This window comes from Eublepharis macularius, chromosome 2 (genome assembly GCF_028583425.1).
Source record: "Eublepharis macularius isolate TG4126 chromosome 2, MPM_Emac_v1.0, whole genome shotgun sequence".
NCBI classification, from domain to species: Eukaryota; Metazoa; Chordata; class Lepidosauria; order Squamata; family Eublepharidae; genus Eublepharis; species Eublepharis macularius.
The window spans coordinates 34,020,635-34,045,678 of NC_072791.1; the positions used below are offsets into that span (position 1 = coordinate 34,020,635).

General features: G+C 40.9%; 1 protein-coding gene across 1 annotated transcript in view; it reads right to left on the minus strand.

The window, feature by feature from the left end:
• LOC129325196 (uncharacterized) overlaps positions 1 to 25,044 on the minus strand; it is a 43,751-nt gene that overhangs the window by 15,690 nt on the left and 3,017 nt on the right. The window contains exons 2-10 of the mRNA XM_054972792.1: positions 24,402 to 24,445; positions 23,720 to 23,775; positions 21,165 to 21,264; positions 17,389 to 17,423; positions 13,931 to 14,023; positions 8,495 to 8,665; positions 5,602 to 5,680; positions 3,035 to 3,220; positions 625 to 673 (exon numbers count right to left, since the gene is read on the minus strand). Coding sequence (XP_054828767.1) covers positions 625 to 673; positions 3,035 to 3,220; positions 5,602 to 5,680; positions 8,495 to 8,665; positions 13,931 to 14,023; positions 17,389 to 17,423; positions 21,165 to 21,264; positions 23,720 to 23,775; positions 24,402 to 24,445 — 813 coding nt within the window. The remainder of the gene's footprint in view (positions 1 to 624; positions 674 to 3,034; positions 3,221 to 5,601; positions 5,681 to 8,494; positions 8,666 to 13,930; positions 14,024 to 17,388; positions 17,424 to 21,164; positions 21,265 to 23,719; positions 23,776 to 24,401; positions 24,446 to 25,044) is intronic.

Here is a 25,044-nt window from a genome sequence, read left to right on the forward strand (position 1 = left end):
GCACATTGTAGCACTGTTGTCTATTACTGAAAATCCAGCTATATACACAAAAGGAATTAATACAGCCCACACAGATCCCAATACCTTTTCAGGGCAGAGGGTGCAAGTTAATATAATTCAATAGCATCTGCTGTAAAATGGTAGCTCAGTGAGAGTGAGTCTCAAAGGACAGACACACCCAGGCAACCTTGCTTAGGCCAAGGGAGGAAACCTACAGGAGGAGGAGACTCGTTCTCAAAACACAGCTCACCTAGTTCAAGGATCAAGCAGACTCCGTTCTTTGCTGGAGCTAACCCTTGATGAGCTCAATCCTGTACCATCTGATCAAAACTGATTATTTGTATTCAGTATTATGGCCATATTTGGAAGGTATCCCCTGAAATTCTGAGACCTGAACTCTGAACACAAGCATGAGTGTGATTTAGTCAAACCTCCTCCAATTGGAAATATATTTTTAGGCTGAATTTAACAACAATGCTAGACGCTGAAGACTTGTAAATAAATCATTCGCATAGTAATGACACATACTGTTTAAAAACTATTTCCAAGAAAACACTCATTTACTGTAAACATTTAGCCGCCAGCTTTGGATGCTATACACAAAAAAAATGTGGGTTTTTTTACCTCGATAACCTTCCAAACTTTGTCTTACATTGTCCACAGTGGGATATATCTAAAAAACAAAGCAAGTTAGCTGTAAAAAATCCACCTTAGCCAACAGTTCTAGTACTTTTCAGTGTTGCAAAAATAAACAGAAATCTTGTGGCACTTTAAAGACTAACAACATTTTATTCCAGCAAGCTAAGATTGGTATCCCACTTCTATCACAAGTTTAGTCAATGGTCTCTATATTTTCTTAATGAGAATTCATTTTACATCATTACATTTCACCATACTGCCTACATTTCTTGAACCTGTTCTGCTTTCCCTGCACTGCCCACCTGCCTTCTACATCAAGCTTCTACATAGTGAGGAACCACATTGCATCTGAAGTGAGCTCCACCCCACAAAATTTAATACTAGAGTAAAACTGTTGGTTTGCAAGTACAAGATTCTTGTTTATTTTTGATCCAACAGATTAATGCAGCCACTCTTCTGAACTTAGAAGGTGTGCAACATGACGATTGATCTCAAAAATGACTGGAAAACTTTAGTAGCGTTCAACAGTTTTTTTTTTTTTATAATTTTTTTTATTTTCATAACTACAAAACACTACACCAGACTATCACAAGGAAAGGGGAGAGGGAAGGGACAAATGGGGGTGGAAAAAAAAAAGGGGGGGGGAATGAACTACAAACACTAAACACTACACTTCAATGTTTCCCTTCATACTGTCATAATACAAAAATAGCTCCATAGAATAATGATGGAGTGGTTAATCATACAGAGAATAAACATTTCAAATTCTGATTAAACTTTCCTCCCCCTTCTAGGTCCCGGACGCAATTCTCTCTGTGCAACCGCTGTTGCGGTGCTCTCCTCCTCCTCCTCCCCCCCCCTCCGGCTCCTCCTTTTCTTCGTTCTCGGTGCAGCAGAGTTCTGGGTTTTTATTCTCAAAATCCTTTAGTTGATCTTCTGATAATATCTTATAGGCCTGATCTTTATATCTGAACCATATTCCTTCCGGGAATAACCATTTGTACTTTATTCCATGGTCCCTCAGAAGAGCTGCAAACTTTTTATATTTAAAACGCCGTTTCCGGACTAGAAATGGAACGTCCTTCAAGATCTTGACTTTCAAACCCATAAAGTCCAAATCCGCATTGTATGAGTTATATAGGATGGTGTCCCGAATCTTTTTAGATGAAAAGTCAATAATGATCTCACGAGGCAACTGTCGCTTTGTTGCATATTTTGAAGAAGCCCGACGGACCTCCAAAATGGCGCTTTTAACCTCTTCTTTAGTCGTCCTCGCGGGTGTCGCCAGTAGTTCCGAGACCAAATCCCACAGATCCTCATTTTCCTCCTCTTTCACGTTTTGGAGACGCAAAATTGTCTGCGTTCGTTCCACCTGTAGCCCGATCAGCTGGTTCTCCACCAACTTCAGCTCCTTTTTTGTAGCCTTCACAAGTGACGCACTTTCCAGAGCAGACTTTTCTGCCCCCCCCGCTGCTGCCTTAATGGTTTTCACCTCGCTTTCAATTAAGCCCACCCTTTGATCAGTTTCGTTCAGCTTGTCAACAAAGGGTTTTATGGCTTCCACCACCGCCCTGCGCACCAACTCTTCGAGCGACTCCCCCTTCAAAGTAGCCGAGATTGACTTACCGAGAGCGGGACTTTGCTTCCTTGCTGCCATTTTTGGGGGGGGGGGGCGCCAACAAAATTCTGGAACTCAACGAAGGGGAAGAGCGAGTCTTCTTCAGATGAACCTCTCCTTCACAGACGCTTGTAAAACAGAAGGGATTCGCTTGTTTACAGGCTTCCGCCTGTTTCTTTTACTTGCCGTTTCTCGTTGCCCGGCGGCACTCGAGGCGCCGCGCACATCTGCCGGCCTCCATAGGGACAAACGGGCAATTCCCCCCCCGCATTGATTTCGGGGAGTTCTTCCCGCCGCGTCCCGGACCCTGGCTCCCTCCCTGGGAGTCCTGGGGGCTAATCCTTGCGGATCAGCCGCCCGGTCAGGGTGCCCGGTCGTTTCCTCCCGGACCAGCCGAGAGGAGCGTCCGGCATGGCTGAGAAAACGAAACCGAATCCAGCGTTCAACAGTTTTGATTTGCAGAAATGTAGGAGAAAAAAGCTACAGCTTGTTAAACAGTCAAAGGGAAGGAATCTAGGAATATCTGTACAGAGGCAAATGCTACAACATGATGAGAATAATTTTAGAGAAAATTAGTCCTGCTCAGATCCTGCTGAATTCATCAAACCACTCTCCTCTAAATTGCACCCAGAATCTTGAAATAAATTAGGGAAGTTAACTTTTAATTGAAGAATTTGAAACAAAATATTTTTAAAGCAAGATTTGAATAAACATGTCAATATGCAGCAAATTGCTTTTCTATATTTTCTTAACAAAAGTACAAAAAATAATCCATACCAGATGAATGGGAACCTCCTGATCTGTTGGAGACTTCGCACTGTTTCCTAGAGTGACCAAAGTTTGTCTAAACTCTGAGCACAGCCATTTGGACCGATTAGCTCCCAGGGATCCAATACTTGAGAACTGTCCTATTACCGGCCAAGAATCTTCATCAGGTACCTGTGTCGCATGATCTCTTAAAAGCTGTTCAGAGAAAAATAAAAACAAAAAATCATAAGTTTAGCACATCAAACTATGCTGAATGTGTAAATTGACCAGGTAGGGTATTTCATGATTCCAGATTTCCTTCTTCTTGAATATCAATCAACCACTGGTCTTGAACTACCGGACTAATTTATTGTGGCATAACCTTCCACGGGCTAGTGCTCCTGTAGGTACATGAGCTAATAGTAGGGTGTGTGTGTATATATATATATGTATATATACATACATGTATATGTGCAAGCGCGCACACACACACACACACGGAGAGCTGTGAACATCCAGATCCACAGATCCCAGGGGTGTGACTGACAGCTCACAGTCATACCCTTCGTAAACCTATGAGAGGTTCTGGGGCTGAATGTTCATTTGAGGCCCACTGTCTCTTTCTGTCACTTCACCCTGTATCAATTGTCTTTTTTCCTCAGCTGGAAAAAAGTAAGATAGGCATATAATCTTTTCAAAGCTGTCTGACATCAAAATTTAGTACAGCAGTGTATCAAAATTTTCTATTTTAAGAAGGGGGGAAACTACTGATTTCTTTGTGAAGTACAGCACTCCTTCTGCGAATGGGGTCCTCTCACTGCTTAACCGTTTTGGAATTCAGGACAAGAGTAGGTCTGTTCACTAGAGTCAATGGCCCAGTAAATGGAGCACTCAGTAAATATGAACTACTCAAACTATACCGAGTCTCGGACTAACGTTTTCATTAATCAGTCTTAGTGGCATGGAAGGAAAAAAAATATCTGACGAAACACTGCAACTGCAATATTTGTCAATACCAGTGCGGTCCCTTCCATTTGTGAGGCCCTGTGGTGATTTTAGGAATCCTCTAAACAACCTCTCCTCACAATTTCCCTGTTTATGTGAGTCTTTGTGAAGCATAAGCCAGAGCCATAAAATGTAGCAATGCAATCAGCTGGCTAAGCAACCCATGTATGTGTACATGCAGAGATCAGCTCAAGCACTGGAATACAGAGCTATTTACATGAGTTATTTATTCAGGATATATTGTAGAACAGCCACACACAATGCAATTCCACAGTAGAGGTGTTCAGAGGAGGAACTTTATGCCAATGAGAAATTAAGCAACAGGAACCAACTATCAGGTCTTCAGATTTGACCTAAGAGTATATTTTAAGTTTGTCTTTTGTCCAAGGATAGGCGCCTTGACTCCTAACCCAGCGTCTTCTTAGAATCCCCATTCCTTTATTTTTTAAAATTAAGTTCCTGAATAAACTAAGGACCTAGCTACACATTACAAGGTAAAAAGGTAAAGGTAGTCCCCTGTGCAAACATCAAGTCATTACTGACCCATGGGGGGACGTTGCATCACAACGTTTTCTTGGCAGACTTTTTAGAGGGTTTTATGCCCCCCCCCAATTTGCTCTACTGGGTATTTGTATGTACCCCATCAGACCTCCCCTGGAGCTGTGTCAATCAGGAAAATAGCATGGGGGGAGGCACACCCTTCCCCCTTCCCCTATGCCACTGGCCCATTCTGAGCTACGCCCCTCAAAGCCAGGAAATTGTTTTCCCAGCATGGAATCTGCAAAATATGAGGACATAAGGAAAACATATTGTTAGTACCGAGTGGCTTCTGGAGTTTTATGCACTCTGCATATGTTCTAAAACTTGTTATCAAAGCTAGCCTCAAGACCAAGCAAGAGTTAATGTCATTTCCCATAGATTCTTCTTTTGGACAGTTCACACAGTTTGATCTCCAAGATTTTGACACATGCACAGACTGTTTCTGCATTCATCCTGCACAGTAAAGTTTAACACAGATGGTGGGCAGCATACCAAGACCTCATTATTCCCTTCCCTAGTTTTTGGGATTTCCAACACACAGCCTCTCATTGGTTGGGAGGGGGCAAGTCTCCCCTCCCCAATAACCACAGACTTTTGCCGATTACATGCTTCCATGACAAACTAGTTTGCTGTAATGTTCACATCACAATGCTTTGTTCTTTGTGTTTCAAACCTGGATGTGGTTTGGAAATGGTGGTGGGGAAGGGGGGAGAACAAATCACTGTTTGATTTAGACCCTGTAACAAATCTCCCTACCCATTCCTAAGTATGATGAGAGAAAGACTGTGCAGGCTTGTTCCCACAGCAAATCAGGGTTTGTCATTACATATGAGTTTTGTCATTCATGCCAAAAATCACATTATTTCTTCAATATTCAGTGCAAAAATTAACTCTGCCCTTGGCACTTCCAACTGGGAATGCAATTTCTGTCTCTGTCCATGTAGTACTGGGATATTCCTGGCAAATTATTTGCAGAGTTGCAGAATTGTTGGGGAAGTGGTCAGGATAGCAGCACATGGAGGAAAAGACAACGGGACATCAACATCCGATACCTTTCTTAGTCTGAGATGACCCCATTTTTCTTTTTCAGTGTTTTGGAATCGGCCGGGAGTGGACCCAAGAAGATATACTCTAAACAAAAAACACGCAAAATGTCATGAAGGATATTTCTACAGTAGGGTAATTTCATCAGATTATGTTGTTAATGTACACTGGAGAGGTATAAAGAGAGGCAGAGGAAAATTATTTCAAAGTTGTTATTAGGGGTGTGCTCTAAGAAAATTTTTGTTATATTTTCAGATCTGGGATTGAGGGAGGGGGTTTACTGTGATTGCTTATTTTCAGATAGGACTTTACTGGTTCAGGATTCAAATATGGGTTTGGGGAGGGTTTTCTGGATTTTGGGGACCATTATATTTAATGGAGAATGTATTCAATGGTCTGGGACAGCTGTTTATAAAGCTAACAGCATTAAATTTGCACAGAACACAGTCTAAAGACTCCCTAAATTTAAAGATTGAACAAAGAGGCTTGATTTTACAGACCTCTGATTTCTGTCAACTGATACCTATGGGTGCGAAACTGTGGTCAAGCAGCAGTCTGTCAGGAGTGCACCAGACATCCACTAGCATTTTTTAAAAAAAAATCTGTCCACATTAATTTCATTTTTTTACTGTCACAGCGACTAGCTATATTTTTTTCCCTCTGTTACTTGTTTTCTTTCAAGGCGGCTTCCTTTACAGAAAACTGCCCCCCCCGATCCCACAGCTGATTGTAAGCAATCAAACACGGGGAAAAAAAAGAGATTGGGGGGGAGGGGCTTTCCCAAGCATCCCAAGATTTGTGTTACTTTTCCAGAAAACCACAGTAGCAACTGGAAACCGTGATTCTTCTGTACTATAAATGACATAAATAAAATAAAATATTTTCAGCCTGGAAATTTCATAATACACACCCCTAGCTGCTATTGCTTACAGTTCTAGTTGAACTGTTCTAGATACAAAGCAAAAGGTACTTTTTGAGGAAAGCCACCATTCTCATTTAATGTCTTTTTAGTTCTGTTCCTGAAAGCATTCATAGGCCATTGTGCTCAGGCAATCCTGTCTTTCCAGAACTATTTGCCATCTTTTTGGTGTAGTGGTTAAGAGCGGCAGCAAGTCTGGTGTAGTGGTTAAGAGCGGCAGGACTCTAATCTGGAGAACTGGGTTTGATTCCCCACTGCTCTGCTTGAAGCCAGCTGGGTGACCTTGGATTTGTTACAGCTCTCTCAGAGCTCTCTCAGCCCCACCCACCTCACAGGGTGATTGTTGTGAGGATAATAACACCACACTTTGTAACTCACTCTGAGTGGACATTAAGTTGTCCTGAAGGGCAATATAAAAATCAAATTTTATGTTATTATCTAATTCAATAAATCTACATTTCACTGTGGCACCCTTTTCTATTTTTGCCAGATCTTAATTTATTTACCTTACTATGCCTCTTCAATGGAGTTCCTTCTTTTTGGCAAAAAAACTGTATTATACCCTACACACATTGGAATAGGAAAGATGTCAAGAGGTTCTCTAGAAATTAAGGATACCCAGTTCCTAGGCTTACTCCACAGCTGCTTGAAAAATCCTTTAAAACTGACTGATTTTCAGCATGTGTAGATTCATTAACTGCTTCCATTTATGCATTTGCAGGCAGCTATTCTGCTTTAAAGAAAAAATATTTTCTAGTCGACTTTAAAATCTCAGAAGGCCATTATATGTACTTTATGGAAGAGCAGCAGCTAGACCATAATGCAGACATCCAAGGACTTACTTTGAATCTTTTTGTGAGATTTATCTCCATTTATTCATTGCGAATTAAATTCAATTCCTGTTCTCCCTTTACCACTTTAAGTGATCAAGTAACCAAGAATTATTATAAACGCTAGTTTCTACTGAGCATGTGCAATTCTGAATTCTATCATGCAGGTCATAACAATTTTTATACTACTACTGTCAAGGAAGTTTCAGTGTGTAAATATTTTCTATGTTCTTTCACTTTAAAATTATGGGACCAAAATATACATAATTTACCTTGTTAATAATTTGACTTTTTAAATGTTAAAGTCTTTTCAGATACGATAAAAGGCATAAGAGATCTAAACGGATTACTCTGAAGAGCCAAAAATAGAAATAATTCAATCACAGAGTCCGTGCCAAAGGCTGAGATGATCTTAAGTTCCCTCCCAATGCTGTCTACACTTCTAACATGGGAAAAGGCTCTGTGATTTGTGTTTCCTCCTCTCTGTTTCTACTGCCAGTCATGTTGTCCACAAGGACACAGTCAAGTCCATAGACGGGGGCAGCGGAATAGCATATTACAGGACAATATCCATATGAACCTACCTGTCCTCTCCAGTCATCTTTGGATGCCTTACTTCAGGTGCCTCCGTCATCTGAGGCTAGATGGGGAGGAACTTGGGAAAGGGCCTTCTTGATCAGGGCCCTGAAACTTTGGAACTCCCTCCTCAGGAAGACTCGTTTGTCTGTTACTGGACTCTTTTTTATTTTGCTACACAGCTAACTCCTCTGGATCAGTAAACCCTTATTAGCTCTCCTCCCTTGTTATGTGTGTGTTTGTTTATATGTCTATATTTTATTGTATTTTTATAGATATTTAAAATCTTATTTTAATGTTTTAAAATCTGATATTTGCTGCCTTGGGGAACCTATTTGGGAAGAAATGCAGCATATAAGTGTTTTATATAAATAATACCTCTTCACACAAAAAACCCTATTTCGAAGTAGGAACTAAAGAGAACCTAGTGATCTCGTTGTTCACTATGTTCACTCAGAGCAACTTCGATCCTGGAGGAATTCTTACCTGAAGTTCCCTAGTAATACATATTCACAAAGAACAAAACTAAATTTACACAATTATTTTTAGAAGTAACTTATAGCCCAAAGTATGTACCTTGTCTCTGAAAGATCATGTTGCTTGATTACTTCAATCCATTCATTGAGAGCCAAAGATTTGTAAGACATCAAGTAGCTGATCAGATCAGACTTAAAATTGGTACGGGATTCACCAGCAGACCCAGGAGCTCCAGGGGGTAGCTTTGGATATAAAGGGCTTAGCCATATGCTGCAAGATAAACATGAAAAGCTTGAATGCTGTATTGCAGAACTGCAACATTACACTTGTTTACTATAGTCCAGTAACCAAAGAGTAGCTGCCAAATTAAATTCTATTCTGTGACAATGCTGGTATTTGCTTTTTCCAAACAACAGCACAAGAAATTCTGCCTATAGGCTTAGATCCAAAGAACTCGGAGCAAAACGGAGCTTGCATATCAGATCTCTGGTGCCTTCTCCTTTTTGCTGCAGCCACCTGAACCACTGAAAAGCAATTTCCAAACATCAAGAGACCCTGGGCAATTGTATAGAATGCACTGTAGTGGGAAGGGGAAAGCAGTGGATACCACATATACCACCTCTGTGCAAACCCATGCTACAATTGCACAAGAATTGCCCTTCCCGCTGCAACCCAACTACACCATATCCTGTGCTACTCTCCAAGAGTCACGAGGTGCTCAAGTGTGGCTGGGGAGTAGGTCATGTATTGGAGGCTGCAGGAAGCCGTGAATAGCAACAGATATTTATTCTGTGACCTCTGCTCTGCTTTCTTGATCCAAGCCACACTGCACACTATGCCCCACCAAGAGACATTCTGTAGTTTACTTCTGTTTCAATATCAGCCATAAGAGTCTATTGATTATCATAACAATAACAAATATATCAACTTTCAAAAACTTTTGAACGCACATGACCACCACTTCCTTCAGTACAGAGAAGCAAGAGAGTTGGCAGCTTCTTCTGACTACCCTGCTACTGACCCACAAATCTACTTTCAACCTTGAATGGTCATGACACTCCTGTATACATGGGCCAGAACATATCCAGCTTCCCTGGAGTCTCTGTGCACTCTGACCTTCAGAGTGGTCTCCTGCAGGCCTTTATCACTGCATGGAGACAGCAGGGTGCAGATCACAGCCAGGGGAACCCCTCATTCAAGTAACTGTTGCACTACTCATGGCCAGCATCCCATTCTACACGCAGTGAAAAGACAAGGTAAGGCACATGTGAACCCAATACTGCTATGAATAGGGCTGGGGAGTACCTTCCGTCTCTGCCCCCAGTGTCAACTATCTTGAGTTGAGTACTGAGACAGAATCCTAATCTTTCCACACAGCTTTCCACTGTCCCTTCCTGTGCACTCGACAAGTTAATTCTCCTCCTCCTGCTCCCTTGCTTCCATTCATCCTCTTCCATGACTGTTCCAGTTGCAGAGAGGAAGAGAGAGAGAACAAACAGAGCAACTACAACTACGCTAGCACAGACCAATGGAGCTGTATGTAATAACCGAACGTGATCAGGCAACATTTGCCTAATTTGGGCTATTACTTTAATTTGCAAAGAATTAGCATAATTTCACCTGCATTAAAGGAAATTTTTTCAAGGTTAATTATCTGGAAAATCTTTCTAATTTGTGGCATTTCTGCAAACACTGAAAACCATCTCCTTACTGTGCTCAGGTTTTTCAGCGACAGAAGCAAGAAGAAATGAGTGAACATTAAGTAGATATCTTTGCAATATGGTACTTTCACTCTTGTAGTACGCAACTGGTACTTCAAATGTCCCTCTAGCCAGTCATAATAAGAGACATACGCGGAGTCCTGTAGATGAAGCAATCTGTAATAATTTATTAAATGATGGAGGAATGATGGTTACACAAGAAGCACAAGGTACCCTCGTGCCCAATGCTCATCAAAGTTACAACAGCAGTACAAAGCAATTAATACCTTTTGGTTAATTATAATATCTGTTATTCCATTGGCTCAGAAAATACAGTGGCCCCCCATTGGCTCAAGAGGGTGACCACCTTTCATGATACAAGTGTCTAAGGGTATTCTGATTGGAAGAAACAACTTAGGTCAACAGCATAGTTACAGCATTACCCGATTGCAATTTCTTGTCTTATCTGTCCTTGGTTTAATCTCTGGAAGGAACATCTTCCTTCCGTTCTCACTCATCTCTTTCATAGGCTTCTCATTTATGCCCATTCCTTTGGGCTAAGTAACATTTAATAACGACACCCCGGTGTCGCTTCTTGCAACCTTGGGGGCTTCAAGTGAGGAATATTTCTCTGGGTTCCGTGGGAGGAGAACTGCTCTCCTCCCCTGGAATGTGCTTGTAATTACATTAAGTCTCCTTCTCTGCTTTGTGGCTTTCTCTCTCAGTCTTGAGAGATGTTTCTAATCTTAGCTTGCTTTCATTGCAACATTTTGCATGGACCGTTTCACAAAGGGGGTTTCTGTATCAAGTAAGAAACAGGAGTCAGAAATCAAACAGGTGCTCATTAAACTTGTTAAGCGTAATCTACCTGATAGCAAGCTTCACAGTACTTTGATCTTACATTTCACAATGATTTACATGTGTAACATACATTCTGCTTTGGTCTTTTGTTTCAAGTTTCATTTTCTTGCAAGTTGCGTTACAAATACTACATTCGCTCCTGAGAATAGTAAAAGTGCATAACAGTGATAGAAGGCACATAAGGTTACATAAAATATCTTTCATTAAATCCATTTCCCACACTCTCAAAAACAATAAAACCATTATGCTATCGACACACTGAGCAGACAGGGCTGTTGCTAGTTAAACAGAAACATTTTTGTCAACTTAATGCCAAAGAACAGTTCTGCAGCTTAAAAGCTAACTGCTGGTATATATTTATACATTTTCTTTGTTCCTTGCAAGATTCCTTGCACAAGTCAGACCTAACCCTCACAACTACATTCTGCCAGTAAACAAGTTGCTATAATCATGAATATCAGAAGTTTGTTTTTTCCAACCAGCTGAAGACAGTATTTAATGGCTCCAGTGTGTTCTGGGCAGAGTGACCTGAGCAAATGTCACTTGTCAATCTATCATCTAGGTGATCTTAAAAGTCTTGGAGCAGGCAATGATCTAATAGGCTGCAGTTTATATCTATAAATATGAAACTATAACAGACTTTTATTTGCTTCTTGGTAATGGCTAAAATTTTACATTCATTACATAGGCCATTATACTAGGTAAACAAGCTTATATGGCCTAGAAACCTGTTCCTATTTCTTCTATTTTCAGATGCAGCACCTACTTTCGTCCCACCTCATTTTACAGAGCATCCTTTATGAAAATAGCTTGGGCCTTCCTGAGGCATGTCAGGGGGCTAGAACAAGATGGCATGACTTCATCAGATGATGGAACAGAGAACCGGGAGACTATTCCAGGTTCCATGGAAATTGACCTCTTTATTTTAGAAGCCCAGAGCTAAACAATCTGGCATGTACTTGCAGTTTTGGACTTCCATTTACATAACCTAAGACCAGACTACAGTTAACATAAAAGTTTTTACAATTAATTTTTGAAACTATGCACCTTTATTAATTATTATAACCATTTCTATGTGCTTTTACTAAAATAACTATTCTCTGTTTTCAGAAACTACTGGATGAAGAATGGGTTTCTTAACTGTACTGGATGATATGGCTTAACCTGGGAGCCTACAAGGCATTTAAGGCTAGCCTACAAGAATGGCTCCCCTAGGAAACAAGACAACTCAAAGGTAATAATATAATTAACAGCATGTGCTTATATGAGCCTCAATATTAAATGCCTTGCAAAACGGTGAGTGGTTGCGCTCAACTCTTCAACCCTTCGTTTTATAACAAATTAGGCACTCAAAACACATCATTTAAGCTAACACTTTGGCAAAATGTTAGTATTGTCAATGGTCAGTTTTATGTATTTTGACTATTTACACACAGGATTGTATCAAAGAAAGGCTAAGCTGCTAGGGCACAGTACTAGAAACCGAAATTCTAACAAACCATGTAACAAACACACTTTTGCGTCACTAATGCCACACATCCAGGGCTGGACTGCTGCTCCTTGAAACTGTGTACTTGCTTGCTGTCACTCGAGATTTAAGAGTCTGATCCCAACCAGTCTGCCCAGCACGTGCTAGATTCAGAGCGCTCCCACGGCCTTTCAGCATGACCAGCCCATAAAATTGGGCATCTCTCGTGGCAAGGTGCCTGTATTTCTATAGCCAATTTAAATGCAACCACATGGTAGCAGCATAATTTTCTATCCAAGATCAAGTTGGATGAACCCAGTAGGGATCAACTACAAAAGAAGGAGAAAGTCTGAGTAATCCCAAATTAACCACACTTGGGATTACTCAGATTTCTCCATCCCTTCTAATTTAACCCTTACTGAGTTAAGCCACTTCGGCTAATGCTGCCTGTTAATCCAGAAAGGCATAGGACATATGTGGTTGCCGAGCAACTACACACAATTGCACTCCCTTATTTCTGCCTGCAAGTCCAATGTCCATATATATTTAGCTACACGTTTATATGCTGCACTCTTCAAACAAGTTGCTCCAGGCGGTTTCCATCATAAATTTTAGTAAAAAACAACAATAAACAGAAGTGAATTCCCTAAAACTGGCCAGAGTTCTTACCATTATTTTGTAATCTAGACAGACTAATCAACTTTGGTTCAAACTCTTAAAATTATCGCAGTATTTGTACAGTATTCAACAGAAGTTGAAACAGGCAGCGAAGAAGATCCTAAGTCATGAGCAAGCCTATTGGGAGCAAGCAGTTGTTACCTTAGAGCAGAACCACAAGTGACAAAAGGCACAGGTTGGACACTTGTCAGCTTCCCTCAAGTTTTGGTGGGAAATGTAGGCAGCTTGGCGGAATGTTGGACAAGTGACAGTTGAAACGTCCATTGGACAGCAGTCAGAGAGCCAAGCTGCAAGACCAGGATGCCTACATTTCCCAGGGAAGGTACTGGTTGGATATGAGGAAAAACATCTTCACTTTCAGAGTAATTCCGCAATGGAATTGGCTGCCTAGGGATATGGTGGGTCCCCCTCATTGGCAGTCTTCAAGGAGCGGCTGGATGAATATTTGTGGGGGCTGATTTAGGCTGTTCCTGCATTAGGCAGCGGGTTGAACTAGATGGTCTGTAAGGCACCTTCCAACTCTACGATTCTATGAACAGACCCCAGAAACAAAGAGGCAGCCAGTGACTGGTGATATATGCTGCACGCAGTCGATGTCGCCTAGGTCAACGTCAGCCAGCACCAGGTCTACTACAGTTAGGCAGCTTGATCTGATTGCTCTGGAAAGTAGTACCAGGGAAATGTGCAAGAATAGCATCGCTATGCCTAACACCACTGCTGTGCCAGCCTGCAGTCCGCTGCAGACCAGATCAGCCTCGCAGAACTGCAGGTGACAGTTCCCGGAATCTTTGCTAGGGAAGTTAAGAATCGTAAAATCTCCGAGCTCACCCTTGTGTTTTCTGGTTCCACTCAACTTCAATAAGATTGGATGTATGTATCACCACACGGAGGCCTTCCTCATAACACAACAACATCATTTTCCTACATAAAACAAAATTTTAAAGTTATCACAGGAAAAATTATACTCATCATTCATATAAAAGGCGTTTATCTATTCTTTCCATCCGGTGGTAAGTTACCTAATACCCAGATGCTGGTGTTAAAACATAAACAGAGGTCAGTATTGCTTTGGAAAACAGACATGACTGAACATTTTGCCTCCACATGTTGCTTTAGAAGCAACAAAGCAACTTAAATGGCATTGTCTCTTGCATAATGAAGGTTCACAAATGGCTGGTGCTTGTGAGGCTTTTAAAGTCTTGAATGGATCACTGACTGACCAGTTTGGAACACTGGACATACGCATTTGCTGGCATTTGAGGGTGCAAAGAGACACAGCATAAAAACAGACACTTTACTGACTCCTATAGAGCAAGCCCACTTGAAAAACCTTTTCTACCTCCCAGATTATAAGGCCCAAAGCATTTTTTAAATAAATGGATATTCCTTATACCTTTTAGCAGTTCTGCTCATATAGTCATGCTTTTTTAAAAAAGGAAGTATGTAATTTATAAATTACATGCAACAAAATCCACAGGTTCCATCTTGTATAGACTTCATATGTCATTTATTTCTACTATTTCATGAACTAAAATTACAGTAGAATGCTAAACTGAAAAAAATGTCATGCTATTCTGTATCCCCCCTCCCCCGAAAAGAGCTGGTTGCCTTAGAAACTGATACTTGAGAATAAAAATGCACTGGGGAAATAATATGCCCAGTTCACATCGCTGACTCATTCTAAAACCTCAAATAATGCCTCTAACATTATAAACATATGAAGCTTAAAAATTAAAGCAATCACTTATTCAGAAACTGAACATTTCTTGCTGTGCTTGCTAGCATTCAGAACAATCCAGACATGGAAGATGAGTGAAATGCTACTTCTGAGCAAAAAGCATTAATTGTTCAATGGTAAAGAATGGTAAAGAAATAATAAAAAAGGGGAAGCCAGACCAACATTGCTGTATTTGTCATCCTATAAAAAATGGACTTCATTACAAGTTTAAAAAATCACAAGTTGTATGATTCGAATGCCATTCACAGTCAAGGGGTGTCACATGTATTTTTCAAGTAGCTCCACCAGCAGATGAGATGAGAAGCTAAAGGAATAGTCAGTTTGGGATATGTGGGCACACTTTATTAGCTCTAGGGATGCTCAAACACCTGCTGGTTTGGCTCACATCCTGTTTGCTAAAGAGACCTGATTTTTCGACAATTGGTTTGATAGTTCATCGACTGGTTTATGACAGGGATTTTTTTTACTGTATTTCTTACTAACCAGGCAACACAGTGCACTTGCTTTTTGTACCTGCACTTTCTTACAGTGCCCAATTGAGTTCTATGACCTTCCCATCCTTGCTGCATAACAGCTGCACTCAGTAGGCAATTGTTTAACTAGACCGGGGTCCCCAACCTTATCGAGCCTGCAGGCACCTATGCAATTCTGACACATATTGGTAGGCGCAATCATAAAATTGCTGCCACAGGAGAAGAAGCCAAACATAGAATGTTACTAACAAGAGTTTATGGATAACTCTGATAGTATCTCTTCAACGATTCAGGCAGAAGGTCTGCCTTTTTAAATGAACATATTGTTGAAAAAGATTTTTTTGCATATGTACAGCTATCGTCAATCCCCCAGTGAAGATCCCATCTTGCGGTGGAAACTGCTACCAAAGCAATGTTTGTAAAAACCTGCACTACCAGATGCCAATGCCCAACCTGCACAACCAGATGCCAATGGCTTTGTCCTGCTGGGCAAAGTGCAATCTCGCCCCATCCACTCTCTAAAGACACTTGGTGGGCACCAGGAAAGGTGTTGGGGGGCAACATGGCACCCACAGTTGCTACACTTGGGACCCACGGCAATCTGCTGCGCATGCTTCATGTCAAAGTGCTTCTAAATGTTACGATAGGGGGAAGGAAGAACTTGCCATAGGACAGCTATTTTGGGCTGCATCTTCTCTGCAAATATAATGTATGTTCATATCTTCATATCCAGAATGAAAGTATCAGAAACGCCCTTGTACTGCTGTAATGCTGGGAACAGAAAACATGAACGGACTCTACAAATGACCAATGCACAGCTCCCCAGGATGTTCAAACTCCAACTTGCGCCTGAACTTTAGAGGTGTAACTGAACGTGACTTCTATCATTTTCAAGTTTTTCTTCGTAAAATACATGAAACCTATAGAAGCCGTCTAAGACAGGTGGTGTCTTGGATAACAGCGAGCACTCAGTTTGCAAGACCAGAGAAAGCCTGTCAATGATAGTGTCATGAACTCACCTGAGACAGACTCAGGAGCAGATTCCTTAGATGATGACCAGGAGGAGCCACAACTCACCCTGAGGAATGACCAGGAGGCTCAGGCAACACCCAACACCACTGCATTCCCTCCAGACTCAGAGCCTCTAGACCCTCAGTCAAAGGACTGAAGACTCATCTACAGGCAATGCTGTCAACGAGCCAAAACCCAGGGCAGCCAACCTTGTAGGGTGAGGTCCTGGACTACCAGTCCCCAAGTTCTCCCCCCATCCAGCCAGAGCAGCAGAGTGGTGGGCTGTGAGGAGGCAGTGCAGTGACAGAGGAGCGCCAGGCTGGCAATTCATGTTCCAGCGACTGAGCCAGATCATTGTGCAAGTGCACTTAATGCTTCACAGCATCAGGGTTCAACCAGATCCAGGCCAGAGGAGGCCCAGGATCAGGTGGGGTGTCTGGCCCTCTAGGATACTTAAGCCCTGGGCTGAGCAGACATCCTTGCTGCTTCAACCAGTTCACAAGGCCACAGCTCTTGGGTTCTAGAACCACCTCCAGGCCTTAGCATGCTCCTGCATTCAGACCCTGAAAGGTGATAATCGGCAGGGTGCGACTTGGCTCTTGAGGTGTCCATCAGCCCAGGACACCTGAGGCCAGAACAGATAGGACCTGTTGGAGGTTATTAATTCACAGGTTGCCATAAATTGGAACGGACTTGACAGCACATAACACACACACACAAAACAGTAAGCCCATGAAAGCAGCTACCAACTATTCCAGGAGCCTGTCTTAAGCATAGGACTGGTCAGGATTCAAAGCATCAGAGATGCAATTCCAGAGATGCAACATCAAAGAAGCATTCCCAAAGGCTAGGGGCCCTCCAGAGTAGCAGCTCTTCAGATTTAGAAAAAGGAAAATTACCCACAAGCACCCTGTCCCCCCCCCCACACACACACTGCATAAGCACTGCCGTGTGGGATCCCCACCTAAGATTATAAACTCTGCCAGCACCTGCACACATCAGCCCAATTATGAATAACAGTTATTGTCAAAACTGCTTGTGTCTTAAATGCTATAATTACTTACGTGTGGTGGGTTCCAAAGGCAATATCCAACTTAGCCTACAATAAGAACAGCATTCTTAAAAGTTGTTTTCCAGGACAGCACATCTCATTGTTACACTATTTTAAAAGAAACCTATTTTGTTTTAGCTTACTGCTCCCTGGTGGCCTCCACACAAATTGCACAACAGGCCCTTCATCCAATAATAATTTTTATTTATTTACTTCATTTATACCCTGCCTTTCACCCCAATGGGGACCCAAAGTGGCTCACATCATTCTCCTCCATTTTATTTTCACAATAGTCCTACGAGGTAGGCTAGCCTGATCATGTATGACTGGCCTATTATATTATATTATATTATATTATATTATATTATATTATATTATATTATATTATATTATATTATATTATATTATATTATATTATATTATATTATATGCAGGGTTTTTTTTCAGTAGGAATGCAGTGGAACGGAGTTCCGGCACCTCTTGAAAATGGTCACATGGCTGGTGGCCCCGCCCCCTGACCTCCAGACAGAGGGGAGTTTAGATTGCCCTCTGCACCATGCGGCGCGGAGGGCAATCTAAACTCCCCTCTGTCTGGAGATCAGGGGGTGGGGCCACCAGCCATGTGACCATTTTCACTGAGGGCAATTTAAACTTTAAAAAACTCCCTCCTTGTTCCAGCTGACCCAAAGTGACATCATTGTGCGGTCCTGAGTTCCATCACTGAGTTCTATTACCTCTTTTCCCAGAAAAAAGCCCTGATTATATTATATTATATGAATCATCAAATTCTATTTTTTAACAAAATTTACTGAACATTTTAAAAATACATACAATTTTTTAAAAGATAGAATAAAAAAGATAAAGAAACAGAGAAAAAGAAAAAAGAATATGTAGAAGAAATATATATGATACATATTGGCCTAATTTCAAAGTTCACACTTGTATTATAATCAGTACAAAGCTTCTCATTTTTTCCACAGTCCTTTCCCCCCCTCCCCTCCTCTTACACTTAAAAAGGACAAATCATCAGTTCATTTTTTTCAGTTTCATGCAGAAAGTCAAAAAGGGGTTTTCAGTTTGCTATAAATGTGGACAATCTCTTCTCTCTGTTCTCACGGCTAACTCCATCATCTTCACAGTCCACTCTTCTATTGTAAGCAATATTGGACTCTTCCATTTTTGAGCAAATAGCAGCTTCACTGCTGTCATTATATATAAGAATAAAATACCATGTCTATTTTCTAGCTATCTGTCCATTAGTCCCAACAAAAAAGCCTCTGATTTAAATTGTGTATTAATCTTCAAGATTTTCTGTATTAGCATATGGATTTGTGCCCAATTTTTTTTGGCTTTGTTACATGTCCACCAAAGACAATGAAACATCCCTTCATGTGGATCACATTTCCAGCACTTATTTGAAATACTTTTACAGATTTTAGCTCATACTACTGCTGCAAAGTGTCTTTGTGCAGCCCTCCTTGGAGCTGGCAGGGGAGGAGGGGTGTACAGGATGCCGTTTTCAGGTCCAAGACAGCCTGCAGAACTGCTCACCTTAGAGGGGATCATGCTGCTGTAGGGGCTCATGCTGCCCAGGTCCAAGCTGGAAGACAGAGCTGTCTACTTTGGAACTAATGGCGAATGCACACAATTATTGTGCTTGGGGCAGCAAAATGCTTTGAGATAGCCATGGCTTTTGCCCATAATTCTCCACTAACTGCAGTTAGACATTGTGCTGAACTCGGTTTGAAGCTAAAGATGTCTGCTGCTCATGGAAGCACTGTGTTATACCTTGTGCTGAGCAGCATGAGAAAGGTGAAACAAAATCCAAATTAATTCTTCTACCTGAATGAGAACTCCATTGAACTGATCTACTGTAGTGCTGTCCAAAGTCTTTGATCAGGAGAGAAACAGCAATTGGTGGTCCCTGGCCCTAGGGAGGCCCACCTAGCCTCAACCAGAGCCAGGGTTTTCTTGGTCCTGGCTCCGACCTGGTGGAACTCTCTGTCTATGGAGATCAGGGCCCGGCCAGATTTGTTATCCTTCTCCATGCCTGTAAGACAGAGATGTTCCACCAGGCATATGGCTGAGGCTAGGGAAGAGAATGATCTGAACCCTCCCAATTATGCTGTCCATCATCCTGTTTCCACATTGTTTGGATTTAAATGTTTTAAATTGTTTAAATTTAAATGTTTTAAATTATTTTTATGGAAATGTAGTATTTATTGTGGCTTTTAAATGATGTGATCCATCCTAAGCCCACTTGTGGGGAGAGCAGAATAAAAATCTAAAATAACAAACAAACAAACAAGTGCCTGACGAACAAAGGCAGCAGTTCATGATTTTTGGTCTCTAACCTTGCTAATACTGATAAAATTCTACAAAGTGTGAGGATAAATGATGGGATACCTATACAAGAACAATTGGTTTTGCTAAACAAATTCTAAGAAATGAGAATTGAAAACGAGTACGAGTGACAAATTCCAAGAAATATTATTTAAACACTGAGATGTAGTATTTGACGTGGGATGTTCCCATTAAAACTATTCATATGTTGTGCTTTTCTCTCCACTCCATCTTTCAAACTGCATATTCAAGACAACTTACATTCCACAGTCATTTACTCTTCAGTCAGCGAGTTGGATCCTGTCTAAAACTTCTGTGCAGGGAAGTGCAACTTCTCCCCCTCCCATTGCAGCCCCAAATGCCCCTGGAATGCTGCTACTGGGGATACAGGTGAGCCTAGGAGCTGCAGGGAGGGGGAATTGTCACAAACTGCCTCTGAGCATACATGCAGATTTTGTAAGGCAGGATCCAAGCTAATAGGAGAATAAGCAACTGATACTCTCTAAAACCAAGGAAGAGCAGAAAGCTTTAGAAGTCATTCACATAATTCTTACAGGCCACAGCAATGACAATTTTCTTCTAAAATGGATGAAAAAGACGCAGTGCCTCAGAGCATGCAGACTGCTGCATTATTTCCATGCTTCCCACAAATAAGCTTAAGGGTAGAAAGGTCAAGACAACAAAAAGAGGCAGGAAGTGCTGCGTAGCCCTTAAACGTGTAGGTTGGACCCTGATGCTAGAACAGATGAATGCCGTCATCTTCAGAGACATTGGCAAATTATTTTCAAAGTGCTTACTTAATGGGGAAAAGGTAATCTACAGGAAATGGGAGGGAACTGAAAAGGGTTTCCTGTTAGGAACAACAGCATGGGAAAAATAATAAATGTGGACCCAGTGAATACTGAGAACACCTGTCATTGCCCATTTTATTTTTGGACACCAAACTTCTTAAAGCAAATATAATCGCGCGCGCGCGGGGGGGGGGGGGGGGTTCAAAAAAAGAAAAAGGATAGTAAGTTTTGTTAAGAATTTTTTTACATCAATATACAATTAAGATAGTTAAGAAACAAAGTTCTTTATTTAATGAATACAGAAAACTTAAATTTCAGGGAAGTAGCTGTGCTCATCTGCAGAACAGTAGAATTTGGGTCCGGTGGCACCTTAGACCACAAGATTTTCAGGGTATAAGCTTTTGAGAGTCAGAGCTCCCTTCTTCAGATACCTGAAATACCTTATACTAGAATCTGCAAAAGGGAGCCCTGACTCTCAAAATTTATACCCTGAAAATCTTGTTGGTCTCCAAGGTGCCCCTGGACCCAAATTCTAGAGGAAACTTACATATCGCTTAAGCAGTTCAATGTGAACGCCACATTCTCTACAGGATACAACTGGCAGATTACAGCAGAGAATATTTTTGTTAATACAGAGATGACTAAAGTACATTACCTGGCAAAAATGAATATTTGTATAGGGGTGTGCTTGTTTTTGCAGATAAGCCACCTTAGATTCTTGTTTCTCTCCATGGACGATTAATAAAGGTTTGTCCCTTAAAACAAACAAAAAAAATAGAGAATTCATGGTTTGTAGAGATGTTTTCAAATGTTCTAAGCAGACATGCTAAACAGACATGGTGAAAGGAACTGCAGCATCCAATTCCATCACCGTTCTACAAGTGTTCATTATAATGGATGCATTGAGTCTTCCAGTGTTCAAGCTTACTTGTTTAGGAATCTCACCACATATTCAGATTCTTGCTTTTTCAAGCAGAGGCTTACATACAAGGAGGTAAATATGGGACATGAAATACTTCAAAGCAACCTAAGTAAAAGCTCTCTCGTTATGCTTGCAAGTCCTAACATTCTGTAGAGCAGGGAGGGGTTCACAACTTTTTTAGCCTGCAGACACCTGTAGAATTCTGGTGGATGCAACCAGAAAAAGGGCTGCCACAGGAAGCAGGGCTAACCACAAAATGTTAGAGTGAGATTATGTACAACTCTGATAGTAACAATTCAGGCAGAAACTCTGCATACCAGGAGGCCTTTGAAAATGGTGGAGACCCTTGCGCTGTGGGGGAAACTGTTGCCAAAGCTGTGTTTTTAAAAATCTGCACAGCCAGCCGGATCTCCAATAGCGAATCAGAAGCCCTGCTGAGGCAAAAGCCGCATCTGGTCCCCACCCACGTTCTAAAAGTACTTAGAGGTGTCAGGAAAAGTATCAATGGGTGCCATGGCACCCATGGGTGACACATTGGGGACCCCTGCTATAGACCAACACACTTAAAAGTTTCACAATACAACACATTCAAGTAAGCAGCAATTGCCATTATTGTTCTAAGAAGATAACAGAGAGACAGAATTTTAGCACTCTAAACGATCTCAGTTTACTTCAAGATCTTAGTTTAGAGATACAAAATTTCTACATATTTTGAAGAATGGGGCTGAGGGGAGGGAGAATGGAAAAGTGGGTGAAAATTGAAATGTAAGCAATATTTTATCAACCCTAAACTTATTTTTACTGCTTTAATATCACAAAATCCGTAATGTATAACTTAGCACATAAACTTGTATTATTTGACATATTTATGACATTTAAAAGTATAAATGCCTTACAGTGCTCTTTCCTGGGAGGAAGCCCTACTGAATAGATCTGCTTAGGACTGCTCTCCGTTTTCTACAAATAATATAGCAAATGGGTCCAATACTTGAGAGCTGAAAACTGTTGCACCCTATGCTACCTCAGTCCATGTTTCTTAGCTTTTGCCAGCTGAACGACAAATGAAACTGAAGACTGAAAACAGAAAATAATTTTTTGGGTAAACAAAATAACAATTTCAGATAGTCACAATGGGAGCAGCTGCATGTCTGGTTATCAAATGAAACTATATCATTGGCTTGTGTAACCCACAGTAAATCTCTGCTAATGGCAGGCTTTTCCATCAGTAAAGCATTTCACTCCCCCTATCCTACTGCACAGGAAAATGACAGGGATCTCAATGAACAATATGGGAGAGACATCTAAAGTCTGTAGCTTAGGGGGTGAGGAAATATGTAAAAATCGTCTTCCACCCATTGTCATTATCAGAAATTTACCACGGGATCCCACCCATTAAAAATACTGAAGTCTTCAACAGTGTATTGTCAGCATACACATAGCATATTTATTGCAGACAACATTAATCACCTTTAAACAATAAACATATCCTGGAAATCAGTTTTAGGATCTACAATATGCACAGGAATTATCAGTACCTGAAGTTGTAGCTTGTTAACACTAAATCTTCATACTACACATTTTGAGCAAGTGGAAAGCATTTCACTTATTCCAAAAGAGAAAATATTTCATTGGATTATTTTTCAGCGTTTCCCCAACCTTCCAAGTTTTCCATTGAAAAATCTAAAATAAAGTCCTCAGGATTTTTTCAAAAATCACTTTATCATATACCTAGCTTAATTACTTAGTGATAGGCTGGTATTCTATTGGGGGGGTGGCACAGTGACATCTAGGCCAATTACTGAGAATACCATCACTATATATTTTATTCTAGAATGCCTATTACTGGCTTAACTAGTTGCTACTACTTGTTACTGTTTTTAGCGGTTGTGTTCTTTTTGGCTGCTTAAGTTTTAAATTGTTTTATTATTATGTTTTAGGAACTGTCAGCTGACTTGGAAGCAGAAAGATGGCATATAAATAGCCTTAAAACTGCTGTAAAGTAGCTGTAAAAAAGTGAAACGTTCAGGTTAACAAAGTGCCACTAAGCACAGACCACGAGACCCGTCTGTAATGACTGCATCAGTGACTAACACTTTGAAGATAATGGTACCAGCTAATGAAAGGCAACTTGTACAGCAAGTGTACTGGTGTCATTTCATGTACAATGGCAACTGGAAAATATAAATGAGGAACATGAAGGAGGAGTTTAGATCAATTTTGTATTCAGCAAAAGGAACAGCAAGAATAAATAACCATTGTAAGAGGAAGTTCCTCTCAAAGCAAATTACCTGAACTCCTTTGGGTACTGATGGATAAGCCATTCCACATCTATACAAAAGGTAAACTTGGTCATGGAGAAAAAAAAAGAAATATTGCTGAGATGAAGGTGAACACTTTGCATAAAGTGGCATTTACTGTAAAATGTTAGTTGGAACTTAAGTATCACACCTTATTACGCCTTCACAACCTTCAATATGGTTTCAATTGAAGGATACAGAAACAGGTTACGTCACCCGTTCTTGGAGCTTTTGGGACTGGCAATATGCTAATCTGTCACAACAAACTCTTTGCTAACAAATACATAGGCATAACAGTTAAAATAAATAACTACCCAATTCAAAAAAACAGCAGGACAAACTATCCTCAGATGGCTGTTCTAACTACTCAATGAAGTATGGGCAGTCTGTATGACTGGTACAGTGTTATATTTTTACAACAACATTCAATTTATATATTGCCCTTCAGGACAACTTAATGCCCACTCAGAGCGGTTTATGAAGTGTGTTATTGTCACAACAATCACCCTGTGAGGTGGGTGGGGCTGAGAGAGCTCTGAGAGAGCTGTGACTGACCCAAGGTCACCCAGCTGGATTCAAACGGAAGAGTAGGGAATCAAACCTGGTTCTCCAGATTAGAGTCCTGCCACTCTCAACCACTACACCAAACTGCAATATGAACACACAACCTTACCTGAGCAGATGACACAAGAGTCCCAAAAAGGGTATACAAAATATCTGTAATAAGTGAGAAATATTGTGAGCAACCAGTTATTACTGGGGAAAAAACCCAGCAAATACTTTGCTTTTCAATTAAGTCAATTCATAAGTTTAACTGTCGACATGAAGTGTACAAGGATAGCTAAATCTAATGATATACACAGCATGTGTGATGTAGTCCATGGTTTCTAATGACAGACATAGCCACTAATCTTCTGTGATCCCCATGCATCACATATTAAAGTAGTCGTTCAGTTCTTCATGCAAATATATCTGCTGTCATACCCTTCTGTTGCCATAGAGTCACCATAGGTCAGAGGCAACTTGATGGCACCTCTCTCTCTCTCTCACTTCTGTATCAGTCTTGTTATAGGAATATGTCTGTCCTTGTATTGAAAGACGTATAGCCTGCTTCTTTATAGTTTGAGGGAACTAAAAAGTCATGTCAGATTAAAACCATTTTTCATAAACCATAGCACTAAACACCACCACAGCTTCTCCTAAGTTAAAGGACAGCACAAGAGTTGCAAAAGAACAGTTCCTGCACCATCTCCCAAAAGAAAGCAAAAAACTGGCCCTACAGATCTATTTATCTAGAATTTTTATCTTGTCCTTCT